The following is a 13,406-nucleotide window of genomic DNA, read 5'->3' as shown; positions in this document are numbered from 1 at the left end:
ACTGTTTTTTTTGAGAATATTTTGTTTTTGGTGTATTTTGTTTTGTTTTGTTTTTAGTGCATTTTGTTTTGTTTTTCGTGTATTTTGTTTTTTAAATACTATCTATACTCTGTACTATTAAAATAAAGCGTAAACACACACTTCTTTGTTGCCTAAGATGTCAGCAATTGCAGCATATTTTTGATTAATTCTTTTTATAATAAAAAGCCCTATACTTACGTCACGCTTTAGGGCTATATATTTTCACGCCATTAAACTTTTGGGGTAAATATTTTGGATAAAAACCCTAATGTGGGAAAGAGACCATAAGTTTCTGCCAACATCAAGGAAGCAAGATTGCTGAGGTTTGTCATCTCATGTCATTATGACATTTGCTATTGATAATTTGACAAATATAAACAATAAAATAAAGTTTTCATAATTTCATGCGGATAAAGGCGCTCGGAAACAGCTAGTCTATTATAAAATTCAAATTTAACCCACAGTATTGTTAATAATAAGATTTTAATAACAAATATGTCGTCAACTAATGTACTGACTTAACACAATTAATAAACGCGGAATAAGCAATCAGCAACAGTAATACGTGGTACACACTTGGTCATTACAGTTGGATTAAATAGGACTTTGTTGTTTGGTCTGAAAGGCACTTTTTATTGTTCACACTATCCCAGTTTAGTTATTCAGTGCTACCAACTGTATTGGCCAAGTGTGAACTACGCATAAAGGCACAATCTCGTCATCTCACACAAGTACACTATATACTTCAAGCTGTTCGCAAACCCCATAAACCGTGTATTGATTAAAATTAGGCACAAGTGTAAAATATATTCTCTAAAAGACATGAGATATTTTTCACCCTTTTTAATTCTACGCAGACGAAGTCGTGGGCAAAAGGTAATGTAATATAATGTCGGAAGATAACGATGATAGTTTTAAGTATATGTTATTTACCTACACTGTCTTAACAATAAAAAAAAATTAAAATTATGCCTACATTAAGACTTTTTATCTATATTAAAAATACCATAGTAAAACCAATTCCGTAAGTAAAATGATTGTGAAACCCTCAGGGTACGAGAAGGGTTGGGAATGAGCTATTCATTAAATTATAAACGCATTACCCACTGCATTTGTAAGACTCCGAGAAGCACCCTCAGGGCACCGGCTAGCTCTGATATAAAACAAATGTTCTAAAATAAAGGTGCGTTTACACGGGCGATAAGGAATAAAAAATAAAAGTTAAATTAGTATGGTCCTTGATTGTATTGTTAAAAACCGTATATAAAAAAGTATCCAAAAAGGTCTTTACACTTTTTATGTAAGGGCCTATATAAATAACAAATACAACGATAGACCATTTTTCAAGGTTACTTAGTTCTTACTTTGGCCACAAGAGGGCTTTTAGAATGAAAACAAATCTTCGATCATAACCTGCGATTCCATACGAGACCATACAGATTTAAGGTCGTTTTTTTTATTTTATTCTTCAGTATTTCTAAAGACAATTCGGTATTACAAGCAAAAAGGGTAACCACCCAGCGTGATTCCCCGCGGTATCGATAGAGGGCCAATTGTTAATTAAAATCACTGCAGGTGGCCCGCCAGAGGGCAGCACTCGAGAAAAATAGATTGCAGTGAGTTTAGATGCAGTCGTGATATCGCATTAGAATAAAAAAAAAGATGTTTAACATAATAGTTGCTTTGAGATTGAAGAACTATACGAGTTTTCTGTCTATATTTTCAGACATTCTAATTTATCAAGTACAAAATTAATGTAAAAAAATTCTTTCTCAGGCATAGACTATGAGAAAATCCTATTTTAAATATAGCGTATTTGTATTACATCTTCTACGTATGAGGAAGAATGTACTATGTATATTAAAAACATTATTTCATTGTTGAAAATTCTTATGCTAAATATCTACAAAGATATTCAGATATCGCTAATCTAGCTTTCGCCCGCGACTCCGTCCGCGTGGAATTAAAAAACAAAAGTAAGAAGCCTGTCTGTTTTTCCAGACTATTCTCTATGTCTATGCCAAAATTTCATCCAGATCTATTCAGCCCTTTAAACTCTAACAAACATCCACCAATCTAAACTTTCACATTTATAATATTAGTATGATGATTGTGCACACCTTCCATAAACTCATCTCTTGTGTAGATATTATGCAAGCAAAGTGTCGTAAAATCATCAGCCGCGTCTAATCTTTCGCCACTCTGCTGTGATAAAATAATCAGAGCATGCCCATACGTTGGTATTAAAATTTCAAACGTTATTCCGGTTAATGTTACCAACATTACACGGTTAGTTATCCATAGTACTTCATATTAATAGGTTGTTCGGAAAGTTATTTTGTTTTTTTTGGGGAACATGAAAGACAGTTTATGAACATAACATAAAGACATGGCCATAAACAGTCGAATTCGACAAATTTAATCTCTCACCGATCTCTCGTGTGGTTGTTATTCGCCGATTTGCATCAACTAATGCTTTAACGTATCTTTGTCAGCTTCGACCGGCCTTCCAGACCGTGGTGCATCTTCGACATCAAAATTGCCGGATCGAAATATTGCAAAGCAGTTCTGGCACTGGTGTACTGTTAACACGCCTTCTCCATACACATCCGTCAATTTTTTTCCCGCTTGGACAGCATTTTTACCTTTTCTGAAGTAAAAAAGTAAAATATGACGAAAATGCTGCTTATTGCTCTCCATATTTAAAAGGGCACCAACCAAAAACTACTGTGTAGAATTAAAATAACTTTTTCACACACAAGCCTTGCAATATCGGCTCTCAAGACATATAATGGTTATGCGGCTTAAGTGTGAAGTTGGTTTCGAAAAAACGTAATTAAGTCCTCTGATGGGAAAAAACGAAATTACTTTCCGAACAACCCAATATAAAGATTTAGTTGATCACCAGTTTCGGTAATTCTTGAATTCTGTATTCGTCTACGGAATTGTTTTTGTTACATTACGAATTAGTTCTATGTTTTCAACCAGCTTTGAATTAAACAGACTAAAAAAAAAAACAGTTTTAAGACATCCGCAATAACTGACTCAGCGTAATCACTAGTAAGAACACAGATTAAAAAGAGACTAGAACATCCAAGACGTTCTTAAAACAAGCTCTCGAGTTACCATTGTCAGCAAAATGTGGCACCTAACCTATTTCACATCGACTGACCTGACATCAAGGAGTTTACGCAAGAGTCACTTCAAATTAAGAGCGCGGTCTTTACCTATTCAGATAAAATTTTAAATCATCAGCATGAAAATTCAAATAGAACATAAAGGTGAATAATGTAAGAAAAAACATACCTATTGGAAATTATGATGGATAGATGGAAGTTAGCGGTTATAAAACGGCTACACGAATCTGGATGAAATTTGTCACTACTGGAGATATTAAGAATCAAAACTTTAGTGTGGTATTGAAATATCAGGTGAAAAGATGGTGATTTTATAAACAAGAAAGTAGTAAGAAGAATTAAGCTTGAGGTAGACAGAGGAAAGTATGGATGTTCTGTGTGAAAGGAGATATTCTTAAGACGGGACATTTAAAGGTGGCAAACGAGTAAGCGGCCACCTGAATCCACCGAAATGGAAAGCGACCGCTGCCCATTAACATCCGCAATTGCAGATGCGTTGCCTACCCTTCATTGACGGAGGAGGAGACGCATATAATAATTTTTTTTATAGACATTTTCCCTTCTTATGCATGTCCTACACCGTCAAATCCACTTTACCACCCCATCCTTTCCTCTTAAGAAAAGGGTGGAAAGGGAAAAGGGACTGAAATCAAGCCACCGGCACCAACCAGGTGTACAGATTACTGTCTAAAATAGCGCATAGGCTACTTACAAAGTTTTTTTTTTTTTAATTTCGCGCTATGACACGGCGAAAATATAGTAAAACATTACAATATTTTACACGCCTGTAGAATAATTTACAATACGCAACAACAGATTGTCTAACGAAGCGTACAAACGTGGACCGCAGAAGAAATGTATTGCGGGAACATTATACAGGAAGCCACAGTCGTATGCAGTGGCGTTACATATCTTCACGCTAACGTTATAGGGGCAGGTAGGAAGTCACATGATATGGTTAGGTAACTATAATATAGCAGACACGCTCAGTTGATCTCGAAGTATAAAGAGTTATTTAAGTTTCTGTGTTACATTCTATTAAACCGTGAATTTTGACTGTCGTGATACTATCGGGGTATTTGGAGGTGTTGCACCTTTTAAGCTTTTGAGAGGCGTTTGTTTCGTCGCGAGGAACAAGGCAATGTTCTGAAAGTGGTACATCACGAACCGACTTGGTTGTACCTCTATTTCTTTTTCTAATACGGAGAAGTCTGTAAAATGTATACGAAAAGCGAGACAGCTGAAAATTACCTTTTTTTTTTCAATCTTTAATTCTCAGTATTATTATTTTATCGTTTGAAGACCGAAGTAAGTATTTTTTGTGCGAAAGAGGCTATCCTTAAGAAAGGAGTGTATTCAGATATGACGGCTGAAAGAGATGTGTGGAAGAGCAGCACATAATGTGCCGACCCTCCGTAAGGGATGAGGGCAAGTGGATGAGATGAATATTTTATCGTTTATTTTAGTGGTTAAATGTATTCATAATCTATCTATACCTTTAAAAACATTGAAGTGTCTATTTGCAAGATTAAAAGAAAAATTCCAGATTTCGGGAAGATGATGTATTTGCGTAGCTGATAACGAAAATCGCATTTAAAAACTTTTTTTCTGTCTAACTGTCCGTAAGTCGCGTTTATTCCGGGAAATCTTTAAAACGGCTAGCCGGATTTTGACCGGACTTTCTCTGAAGGGTAGCTGATCTTGATGGGCATATTATAGGCTTTTTGACCGACTTCCCAAAAGAAGGAGGTACTCAATTCGTCTGTATGTTTTTTTTTATTTATCTTAATATTGCGGGAACGAAGTCGCGGGCAACAGCTAGTTTAAAACAAAGTTTCATTCTCATGTATCAGCATTTATGCAAATGAGATATGAAATCTCAATTTCTCCTAGTTATCTTATAGCTGTCTGTCAGGGGCGGAAAGCGTGACGCTTGTAAAAGATAGCAAGTGTTCATGCTTCGTGTGTTGCCATACGTAATAGGAGACCTATCGTTATCAATACCTTGGCAATTCTCATGTGTATTAGTAACGTAAAACTTAAAGGCATAGTTATATTTTTCAATAAAGAAGCTATTTTTAAAAAGGGTTTTGTTATATGTGATTTTTTATTGATTACTAGCAGTTGCTCGCGACTTCGTCCACGCAAAATTAATATAAAAAGTAGCCTTTAATATGCTCGTCTATGTCAACTTCGCTTCAGTGAAAGTCTGGTCGAAATCCGTCTGGTGGTTTCGGAGATTACCCGGAACAAACGCGGCTAGGGGACAGACAGACAAAAATAGTTAAATGCGATTTTCGGTATCAGCAAGGCAAATACATCATCTTCCCGAAATCTGGAATTTTTCTTATGATTTCACAAACAGACACTCCACTTTTATTATATGTTATAAGGTTACAATGATTCAACATTCAAGTATCAAGAATATATTTTAAATATTCAAGTACCAAGAAGTGTTAACTAATGAAAGGTCATACCGAATGATATCACATAACTTCGACAACGTGCAATTCGATACGTAGCCAATTTGTTTTTACATTTGTATGACTTGCATTAACTTTTTTTTAAAACCCGACACCTCCTGCATTAGCTGACTCAGGAAAAGTAAGCAAAAAGATTACCTACCAACCCACCGCGCCACCGTGCAATACTGCGCCACAGTATAAAAAATACGGTACACCCATTTATCGCATAAAATCAAATTTTAATATTGTAAATTCTCTCCTTACTTAATTTACACTGCTATACCATTCCAATAACTGTACCTAGAATACTAGGGCATTTTTTTACGGCTCCATTGAGTAGTAATAGTGTACACAAAAATAGGATTCACGTAGTTCCAGTACTAATTTCCAGGCAACAGAGAAATGTCTTCGGATCGATGAGTGATTTTAATGTTAAATGGTTTTACTGTTATTGCTGCACTGTGGCACTGTAACGCGGCACATAAATATAGATAAGAAGATATTACGCTCTGATTGCTTCGCGCTGAATGCAACCACAGTTAGGATGTGTTGCGAGAACATATCTCCTATATACATGTATCTCTTCAACATATAAAGATAATGAACATTTTAGAGACTCGTTATATTTTAGGACCTTTTCCATAAATGTGCAATGGGATTACTGTAATAAATGCTGGCTGTACATATTGTTTAGGAATTACTGGACTTACAAAAAAATAAGAATTAATTTAAAATACAACTTTATGTAATTAATAGAAATTTTAAATAGATGTGTGGAATCTTAATAAATGTTGCCATTTTATGTAAAATCTGTTTATTCTTTTTGATATCATTGTCACAGCATCGATGGTTCAGTGGTAGAATGCTCGCCTGCCACGCGGGCGGCCCGGGTTCGATTCCCGGTCGATGCAAGTTTCTTTTTGTTTTTATTTTTTTTTTAAGTTTTTAAAGCGAATTTAAAATTCGTATTATTACCTCTTTCTCCCTTAAATTAACAAATATTAAAAAAAAAACAAATAGTTACGGTTGACTTCTAGAAAAAAATAGTTACATCTGTTTTTACTTACAATAAAAGGCAATACAGTCCAGGTGTTAGATAATGCAATATCAGATTCTAAAAAAAACGTGTAAATATGGTAACATTATCCGATGTCATACACAATACGATGACATATATCACGAACTCTGTTATACGTGGACTGTGTCTCTAAAGAATTAGAGCGGGCGCAATTCTTTGACTAAACTATCGCACAACTGTTATGCGATTGTCGTTTGTTTCTCAGCCAATTCAACTGTTTAGTTGCACAATTAAAAATCGAGTAGTGTTCGCACCTCCATATAAGGTGATGGAAATCAAAGCAAGACTAAATAGTTGTGCGATTGTTTAGTTGTACGTGTGTGGTGTGCACGCTCTAAATGTGCATGGTCAAGTAAATTAGCTCATTGCTAAAGAGAAGTTTATATTGATTTTTAGATTAATGCTTCCTACGAAAGACGATTAATTTGAAAGGTCAGTATAGGTAAAGAATTTTTTGGAATTAAAAAGCTATACCTATTCAAAGTAAATAGGTATTTTCTTTTGTATAAATAAACGACTGTGCGACGGTATTAATTCATTTATTTATTCTTACTAAAAACCTACCTCTTTGGTTTCCAACGTTTCATTAACACTCCAAACATCTTCTCAAAACATTGACACAATAGTAAATTCAAAAAACGCAGTAAAAGTCACGCAACATACAAAATACCGAAATATTATGAATGAAAACTTAATACGGCTTTGTCATTCACAAAATAAAATCACTGGCTGGGACAAATATAAACACACGAGTTTGTGTACATGATTTTTATCTCAATACTTGCACCCGCTTAAAAACACGACTGACCTAGACACACTAAGCGGCCCACATTTCGAGTGCCGCTAAAATCGATACATTTTCATAACAACACATAATACCAAACTTGAAGGACGAAGTTACATAATCTTCAGATATTCCGAACTCTTCTCACAAAAAGATGACTTTTTCATTCATGCCAGGCGTTAAAGTAAACAATTTTTGTGTAAACTATTGTAAATACGTACAACCACAAACCGGAGTTGGTCACAACTGGAATCGAGTTGATTTTTTTCAACAAAATATCGACATAACACTCGATCAATCAACAAACAGATCGACGTTGTCAAGTGCGGTTAATCAGCTGTTTCGCGAAATTGAATTTGCGACAGCGCCATCTATTGACATGTTTTTTGTAGGTTTCTTCTAAGTTTTTTAAGAAAGAAAATTGAATTAAATTAGTAAATTGAATAAGTAATACAGAAGAAAACAGAATTAAAGATATGAAAATATGTAAGAAGAAATTCATACACCGTCCTAATATAATTAAACAGTACAAACAGTCGCTATACTTTTTGTTATTTTGTGATGTAAATGACCTGTTACTGAAATTCCACAAAACACCTGAGCTAACGTTAGTTTACAATGCGGCGGAATAGATACATAGTTTGTCTTTTGTTAAAACTTAGATGCATTTGTTCAAACAAATGTTTTGAAACACACGTAGCTATAACATACCGTTAGGAAGATTGAGAAATAAAAGAAGTTGGTTTAAAAATTAATTCAAATTCAAATTTAGAATTAACTTTAGAACGTTATTTTTGTTACCTTTGATATAGCATCGATGGTTCAGTGGTAGAATGCTCGCCTGCCACGCGGGCGGCCCGGGTTCGATTCCCGGTCGATGCAAATTTCTTTTTGCAATTTTTTTATTTCATCCAAAATTTGCTTTTCAGAAGTCAAATATTTTGACTACACTGTACATCGTATTTTATTCATTTTCAATTTTTTCCCATCATTACCTAAACTTTATATTCTTTATTGAATAAAAGTTTGTAAATTGTAACAAGCGTTATAATAAATTTTAATATACCAATATTCCCGTAATTCGAATGGAAATCCGTTTGTCAAAGAATTAGGTTAAAAAACCCCAATAAAATGACATAACTGTTAAAAGCCGTTATTTAATGGAAACTGATTCAAAACGAGTTTCGCTAAAATGTCCTTGAGTATGCAACTGGTATACTAAAACGGGCCATCGTCTTCATCTTACCAACCTTCCGTAATTTTTTACAAAGATGTCACCCGCAAATTGTGTACAGCTAATTTATCTAGGTAAATCGTAAAGACGCGACAAACTATCAAACAAAATCTCACAATATGGCGTATATTTCTTTTTAATATGATTCTTCTATCATCAGTATTGAGTACTCCAGTCTCATCATCAACTAGCCCTTGTCCCTAAGGAGGGTTGGCATAGTATGTACTGCTCTTGTCGCGGAAGAAAGCACAAGCGTTCCCGTAACGCAGCCACTGGCGAACAGAAGGAACACCGCTGGGTTTTTAGTGGGTATTCCGGCCATCTTCCATCTTTCCGGCCGGCGAGTCCCACACACCCCTCCTGGCAACGGGCGCGATGCGCAAAGGCATTTTCCCAGCGAGAAAAAAAAAAGTATGTACTGCTCTTCCATACATTTCTATTGCCGTCATATCTGAATCTGCCTTCTTAAGCATATTATCTTTCACACAACCACCAAATATTCCAGTCTGCGATTGTTTATTAGCTGTACAAAAATAGGTAAAGTGTCACTAATAACAATCCGTTCTAGGCAAATTACAAACAGTCAGCTTTCAACATTTTCCGGTAACGGTACATTTATATGACGTGTGAACTTAAATGTTTGTTATATTTCGCAACTAATCAACGTTTTATCGTGCATTACGATTGCTTGGCGCCGTAATAAATTATCTTGTCTCTTTTTGAATGGTGCTAATCTGTTAAATTGCATTTTATAACTTCACCTTTCGTAAGTACTTAAGAATGAGGTCGTTAATTTAAATTTTATATGACAAAAACAAAAGACGAAACAAACGAAAGTCTGTTTCTTTTGTTTCCATGCGTTCAACTGGATACAATACATAGAAACGTTGGAATTTCTTAGGACACTAGAGAGCCATAAATAAAATCCTGTTAACAGTGGAAATGCCCCTTATTTTCTTAACCGCATTGAGAAACTGACGTCATTACATTCGATTGTCAACCAAATGCTCGCGATAAGTAGTTTATCTGTGTAGTTCCGATTCAATCTTGATAATTGACAGGATAAAGCAAACGGCACGTCTCGATTTATAACTGTTTCTTATCTTTTGCGCATTGAATAAGGATATAAATCAAATTATTGTTATAAAATAGATAATAGTTAAAGCGCGTTAACGTTTTCGCCGATGACATTGTTCTTGTTGGGGAAGATGCGCTTGAGGTCCAGAGCAGACTGGAGAGATGGCGGGATAAACTGGAGACAGCCGGACTAAAGATAAGTAGAGCAAAAACGGAGCAGTTATTCTGTGACTTCGGGGGCTTATCCAGTTTTATCCCGATTGCCTTAGATAGCGCTTATCTCCCAGTTTGCTCCGACTTCCGGTATCTCGGCTCATTAATCCAAAGCGACGGCTACATTGACCGTGACGTGACAAATAGAATAAAAGCGGGATGGATGAAATGGCGACAGGTCACAGGAGTAATATGCGACCCTCAAATTCCACTTAAATTAAAGGGGAAAATTTACAAGGCCGTCGTAAGACCTGTCATGATGTATGGATCTGAATGTTGGGCAGTAAAAGGGACGGATGAAAGAAGACTACATGTGACAGAAATGCGAATGTTAAGATGGATGTGTGGGGTAACACGAATGGATAAGATACGAAATGAGTATATTAGAGGAAGTTTGAGAGTAGCCCCCATACTAGAGAAGGTTAGGAGTAAAAGGTTAGCATGGTATGGGCATGTTATGAGGAGGGATGAATCGCATGTTACAAGGAGAACGTTAGTTATGAGTGTGGAAGGGTACATCGGTAGAGGTAGACCTAGAAAGAGATGGATGGATTGTGTAAAAGGTGACATGATCAAAAAGGGAGTGATGACTGAGATGACGTATGATAGAGTTATGTGGAGGACAAAAACCTGTTGCGCCGACCCTACGGGAGTAGGATAAGGAGATGATGATGATGATGATGATGATGAATAGTTAAAGCGCGTTATATTTATTGCTGTCACAATGCAATTTATTTTTGATTTTATTTCTTTTATTATACCAATTAGACACTAAAAAAGTGGCCACCGAAGTTGCGGATGAAAGGAGATTGCATGTGGCTGAGATGTCTATGTTAAGATGGATGTGTGGTGTGACAAGAATAGATAAAGTTAAGAATGTGTACATTAGAGGAAGTTTGAAAGGAGCGCCAGAGGTGGAGAAATTGAGAAAAGGTTATCGTGGTATGGACATGTTATGCGACGAGACGATGGGGTCAAACCAGAAAGTATTAAGAATGAATGTGGATGGTTACAAAGGAAGAGGAAGACCGAAGAAGGTATGAATGGATTGTGTAAAAGATGAAATGTTTAAGAAAGGAGTGGATTCGGATAGAGATGTATGGAAGAGCAGCACATACTGTGCCGACCCTCCTTAAGGGATAAGGGCAAGTTGATGATGAGACACTACTATATCACTTTGCAATTGTGTTTTCGAAAGGATTATCCTATACTGTTCTGTCTTCAGATTGCTGTTTACTAATCATCATAATCATCAACACTAGGCACGACAACTTCTTCAACCGTTCCCGAAGGTGGTATTGTAGTTGTGGTTGGCGTCGTAGCAGTTGTTGTAGTTGGCGCTGAAGTGGATGCTGAAGTTGTATCTGAATTAAGTGTTGAAGGTGACGTTATTTCTGAAGTAGGTGATGAAAATGCTGAAGCTGGTATTAAAGTAGGCGCTGAAGTAGTTGTTGAAATTGTAGTTTCTGTTATTTGTGTTGTTGCTTCAGTTGTTGGTCTAGTTAAGGTTGTTGAGGGCTCTGCTGAAGTCGTTAACTCCGTTGATAACGTGGTAAGTAACGTTTCACTGTTATTGACCACTGTAACCGTTTTATCTTCAACTGTTATATTCTCGACTGATGTATCTACGTCGTCATTTTTTGCCAAATCACTTAAACTTGTGTAATCAGTTGTTTCTTCTGGAAAAAATTCTGTTGTTAACTTTAATTCTTCGAAATCGTGTTTTATAATCTTGTTAAGCACTGAATTGATATTATTCGCGTCTTTAGGCACTAAATGGCTTAGTTTTTTTATGAAACTTTTCTCGTTTGAATTAGGCATACAATTAGCTATGCAACTGCTTTCATCCGGGAATTTATTGTCGGTGCTACAACCTTTCCAATCAGCTTGTATGCATCTCTTCTTCTTTCTTTCGTATGTATAAACGGGAATTATTTCGTCCGTGCATTTTGTGGTATTTAAATCTTTGTCGCAGTTGCCTGAAAATAATGTATTTATTGGAAATAAAAAAACTAAGAACAATACCAACGTTATGATTTAATTTTGATGATGCTTAACTTGTTAGTCTCTTAATTTAGGTAAAAACATGAAATTATCAATATATGCCTTTACTAGCTTTCGCCCGCGACTCTATCTGCGTCTAATTTAAAAAAAAAAAGTTAGTAGCCTATGTCTTCTTCTAGACTATGCTCCACATGTGTGCCAAATTTCATCAAAATCCGTTCAGCAGTTTAGGCTACAAACTCTAACAAACATTTTTCTTAGCATTTATAAGTTAGTTGTTGAGACTTACTTACTTTCATTATGCATTAGTACTTCCAAAGATGATTCTTCAGATGATTTTAAAAATGTAAATATACATGTATGGACACATTGATATTCGTCATCGAATTTATTTAATGTGGCACATCCTCTCCAGATCTCTATCTCACACCTAGAACCGGGTTTGTAGTATGAAAAAACTGGAGTCGATGTGCCCCCGCAGTCGCTTGTGTTTAAATAATGCTGACAATACAAAGGGGGTACTGAAAATTAAAAGAATTAAACATTAAGAGCTAATCCCACCAAATTGGAAATTGTCTGATAACAATCCAACATGTAAGATCTGTGATGGAAATATCAGATTTTGTTATCCTATCTGATAGTGACGTTATATTTAAGCTATCTGAGCATCTATCAGCCAGTGGTGGGACAGGCCCTAAATCAGTTTAAAACATTTCTCAAATATTGAAAGTTTTTAATGATAAATTTTACTATTTTCTTAGATTGTAATATTGAAAGAAATATTTTAGACTCTTTGGCCTTTGAAGAATTTTTTTGAAAAGTTGTTCTTACCTGATATAGATATATCTATAAAGTAAAAAATGTAAAATGCATTCCAGAAGCACACAACCTTTTTATTCATGTCAACAAAAATACGCGTTCATTATCGTTTCATTTGATTGAATTGTGGCCGAGTAATGAGTTAATTAAGAATTAAAAATCATTTAAAACCTCTTTCGTAATTAGCTCTTATCAAACGTTGTTTAGTTATAACTTTATAGTCATTTATACTTGAATTTGAGGAGTTACAATTAATAAACCCACCGTGGTTAGTTGCTAGTTCAATTGGTATTTCCGACATTTAAAAAAACATAATTAATGTTTGTAACATGAGCTATAATTGACACATTATAATATTTTTATCTTTACGTGTTTTTAAGATAAAAGGTAAAAAAGAGCAAAATGAAACTGCATCGACCGGGAATCGAACCCGGGCCGCCCGCGTGGCAGGCGAGCATTCTACCACTGAACCATCGATGCTACACTCAGTATTATAAAATATCTATTGTATTTGTAATCCAAACTTTTTAAATTAGATATTTTTTAATTTCACAAAGTTAAGTTCGGCTTGGTT

General features: G+C 35.4%; 1 protein-coding gene and 3 non-coding genes across 4 annotated transcripts in view; 2 read left to right on the top strand and 2 right to left on the bottom strand.

Moving 5' to 3' along the window:
* The window catches only part of LOC106104340, a 271,002-nt gene extending 263,285 nt beyond the window's left edge, over positions 1-7,717 (bottom strand). Inside the window, exon 1 of the mRNA XM_013284377.1 lies at positions 7,266-7,717. Within this exon, the coding sequence (XP_013139831.1) occupies positions 7,266-7,303 (38 nt within the window). The 5' untranslated portion in view covers positions 7,304-7,717. The remainder of the gene's footprint in view (positions 1-7,265) is intronic.
* Positions 6,464-6,534, top strand: Trnag-gcc. Its single transcript has one exon. It is a non-coding gene; the product is annotated as a tRNA-Gly (tRNA).
* Positions 7,718-8,296: 579 nt separating the features above from the next.
* Positions 8,297-8,367, top strand: Trnag-gcc. Its single transcript has one exon. It is a non-coding gene; the product is annotated as a tRNA-Gly (tRNA).
* Positions 8,368-13,241: 4,874 nt separating this feature from the next.
* Positions 13,242-13,312, bottom strand: Trnag-gcc. Its single transcript has one exon. It is a non-coding gene; the product is annotated as a tRNA-Gly (tRNA).
* Between the last annotated feature and the right edge of the window lie 94 nt (positions 13,313-13,406).

This window comes from Papilio polytes, unplaced genomic scaffold (assembly GCF_000836215.1).
Source record: "Papilio polytes unplaced genomic scaffold, Ppol_1.0 DF824270.1, whole genome shotgun sequence".
In the NCBI taxonomy this organism is placed as follows: Eukaryota; Metazoa; Arthropoda; class Insecta; order Lepidoptera; family Papilionidae; genus Papilio; species Papilio polytes.
Note: the sequence above shows the minus strand (reverse complement) of the source record. Positions and strands in the feature narration are given on the sequence as shown.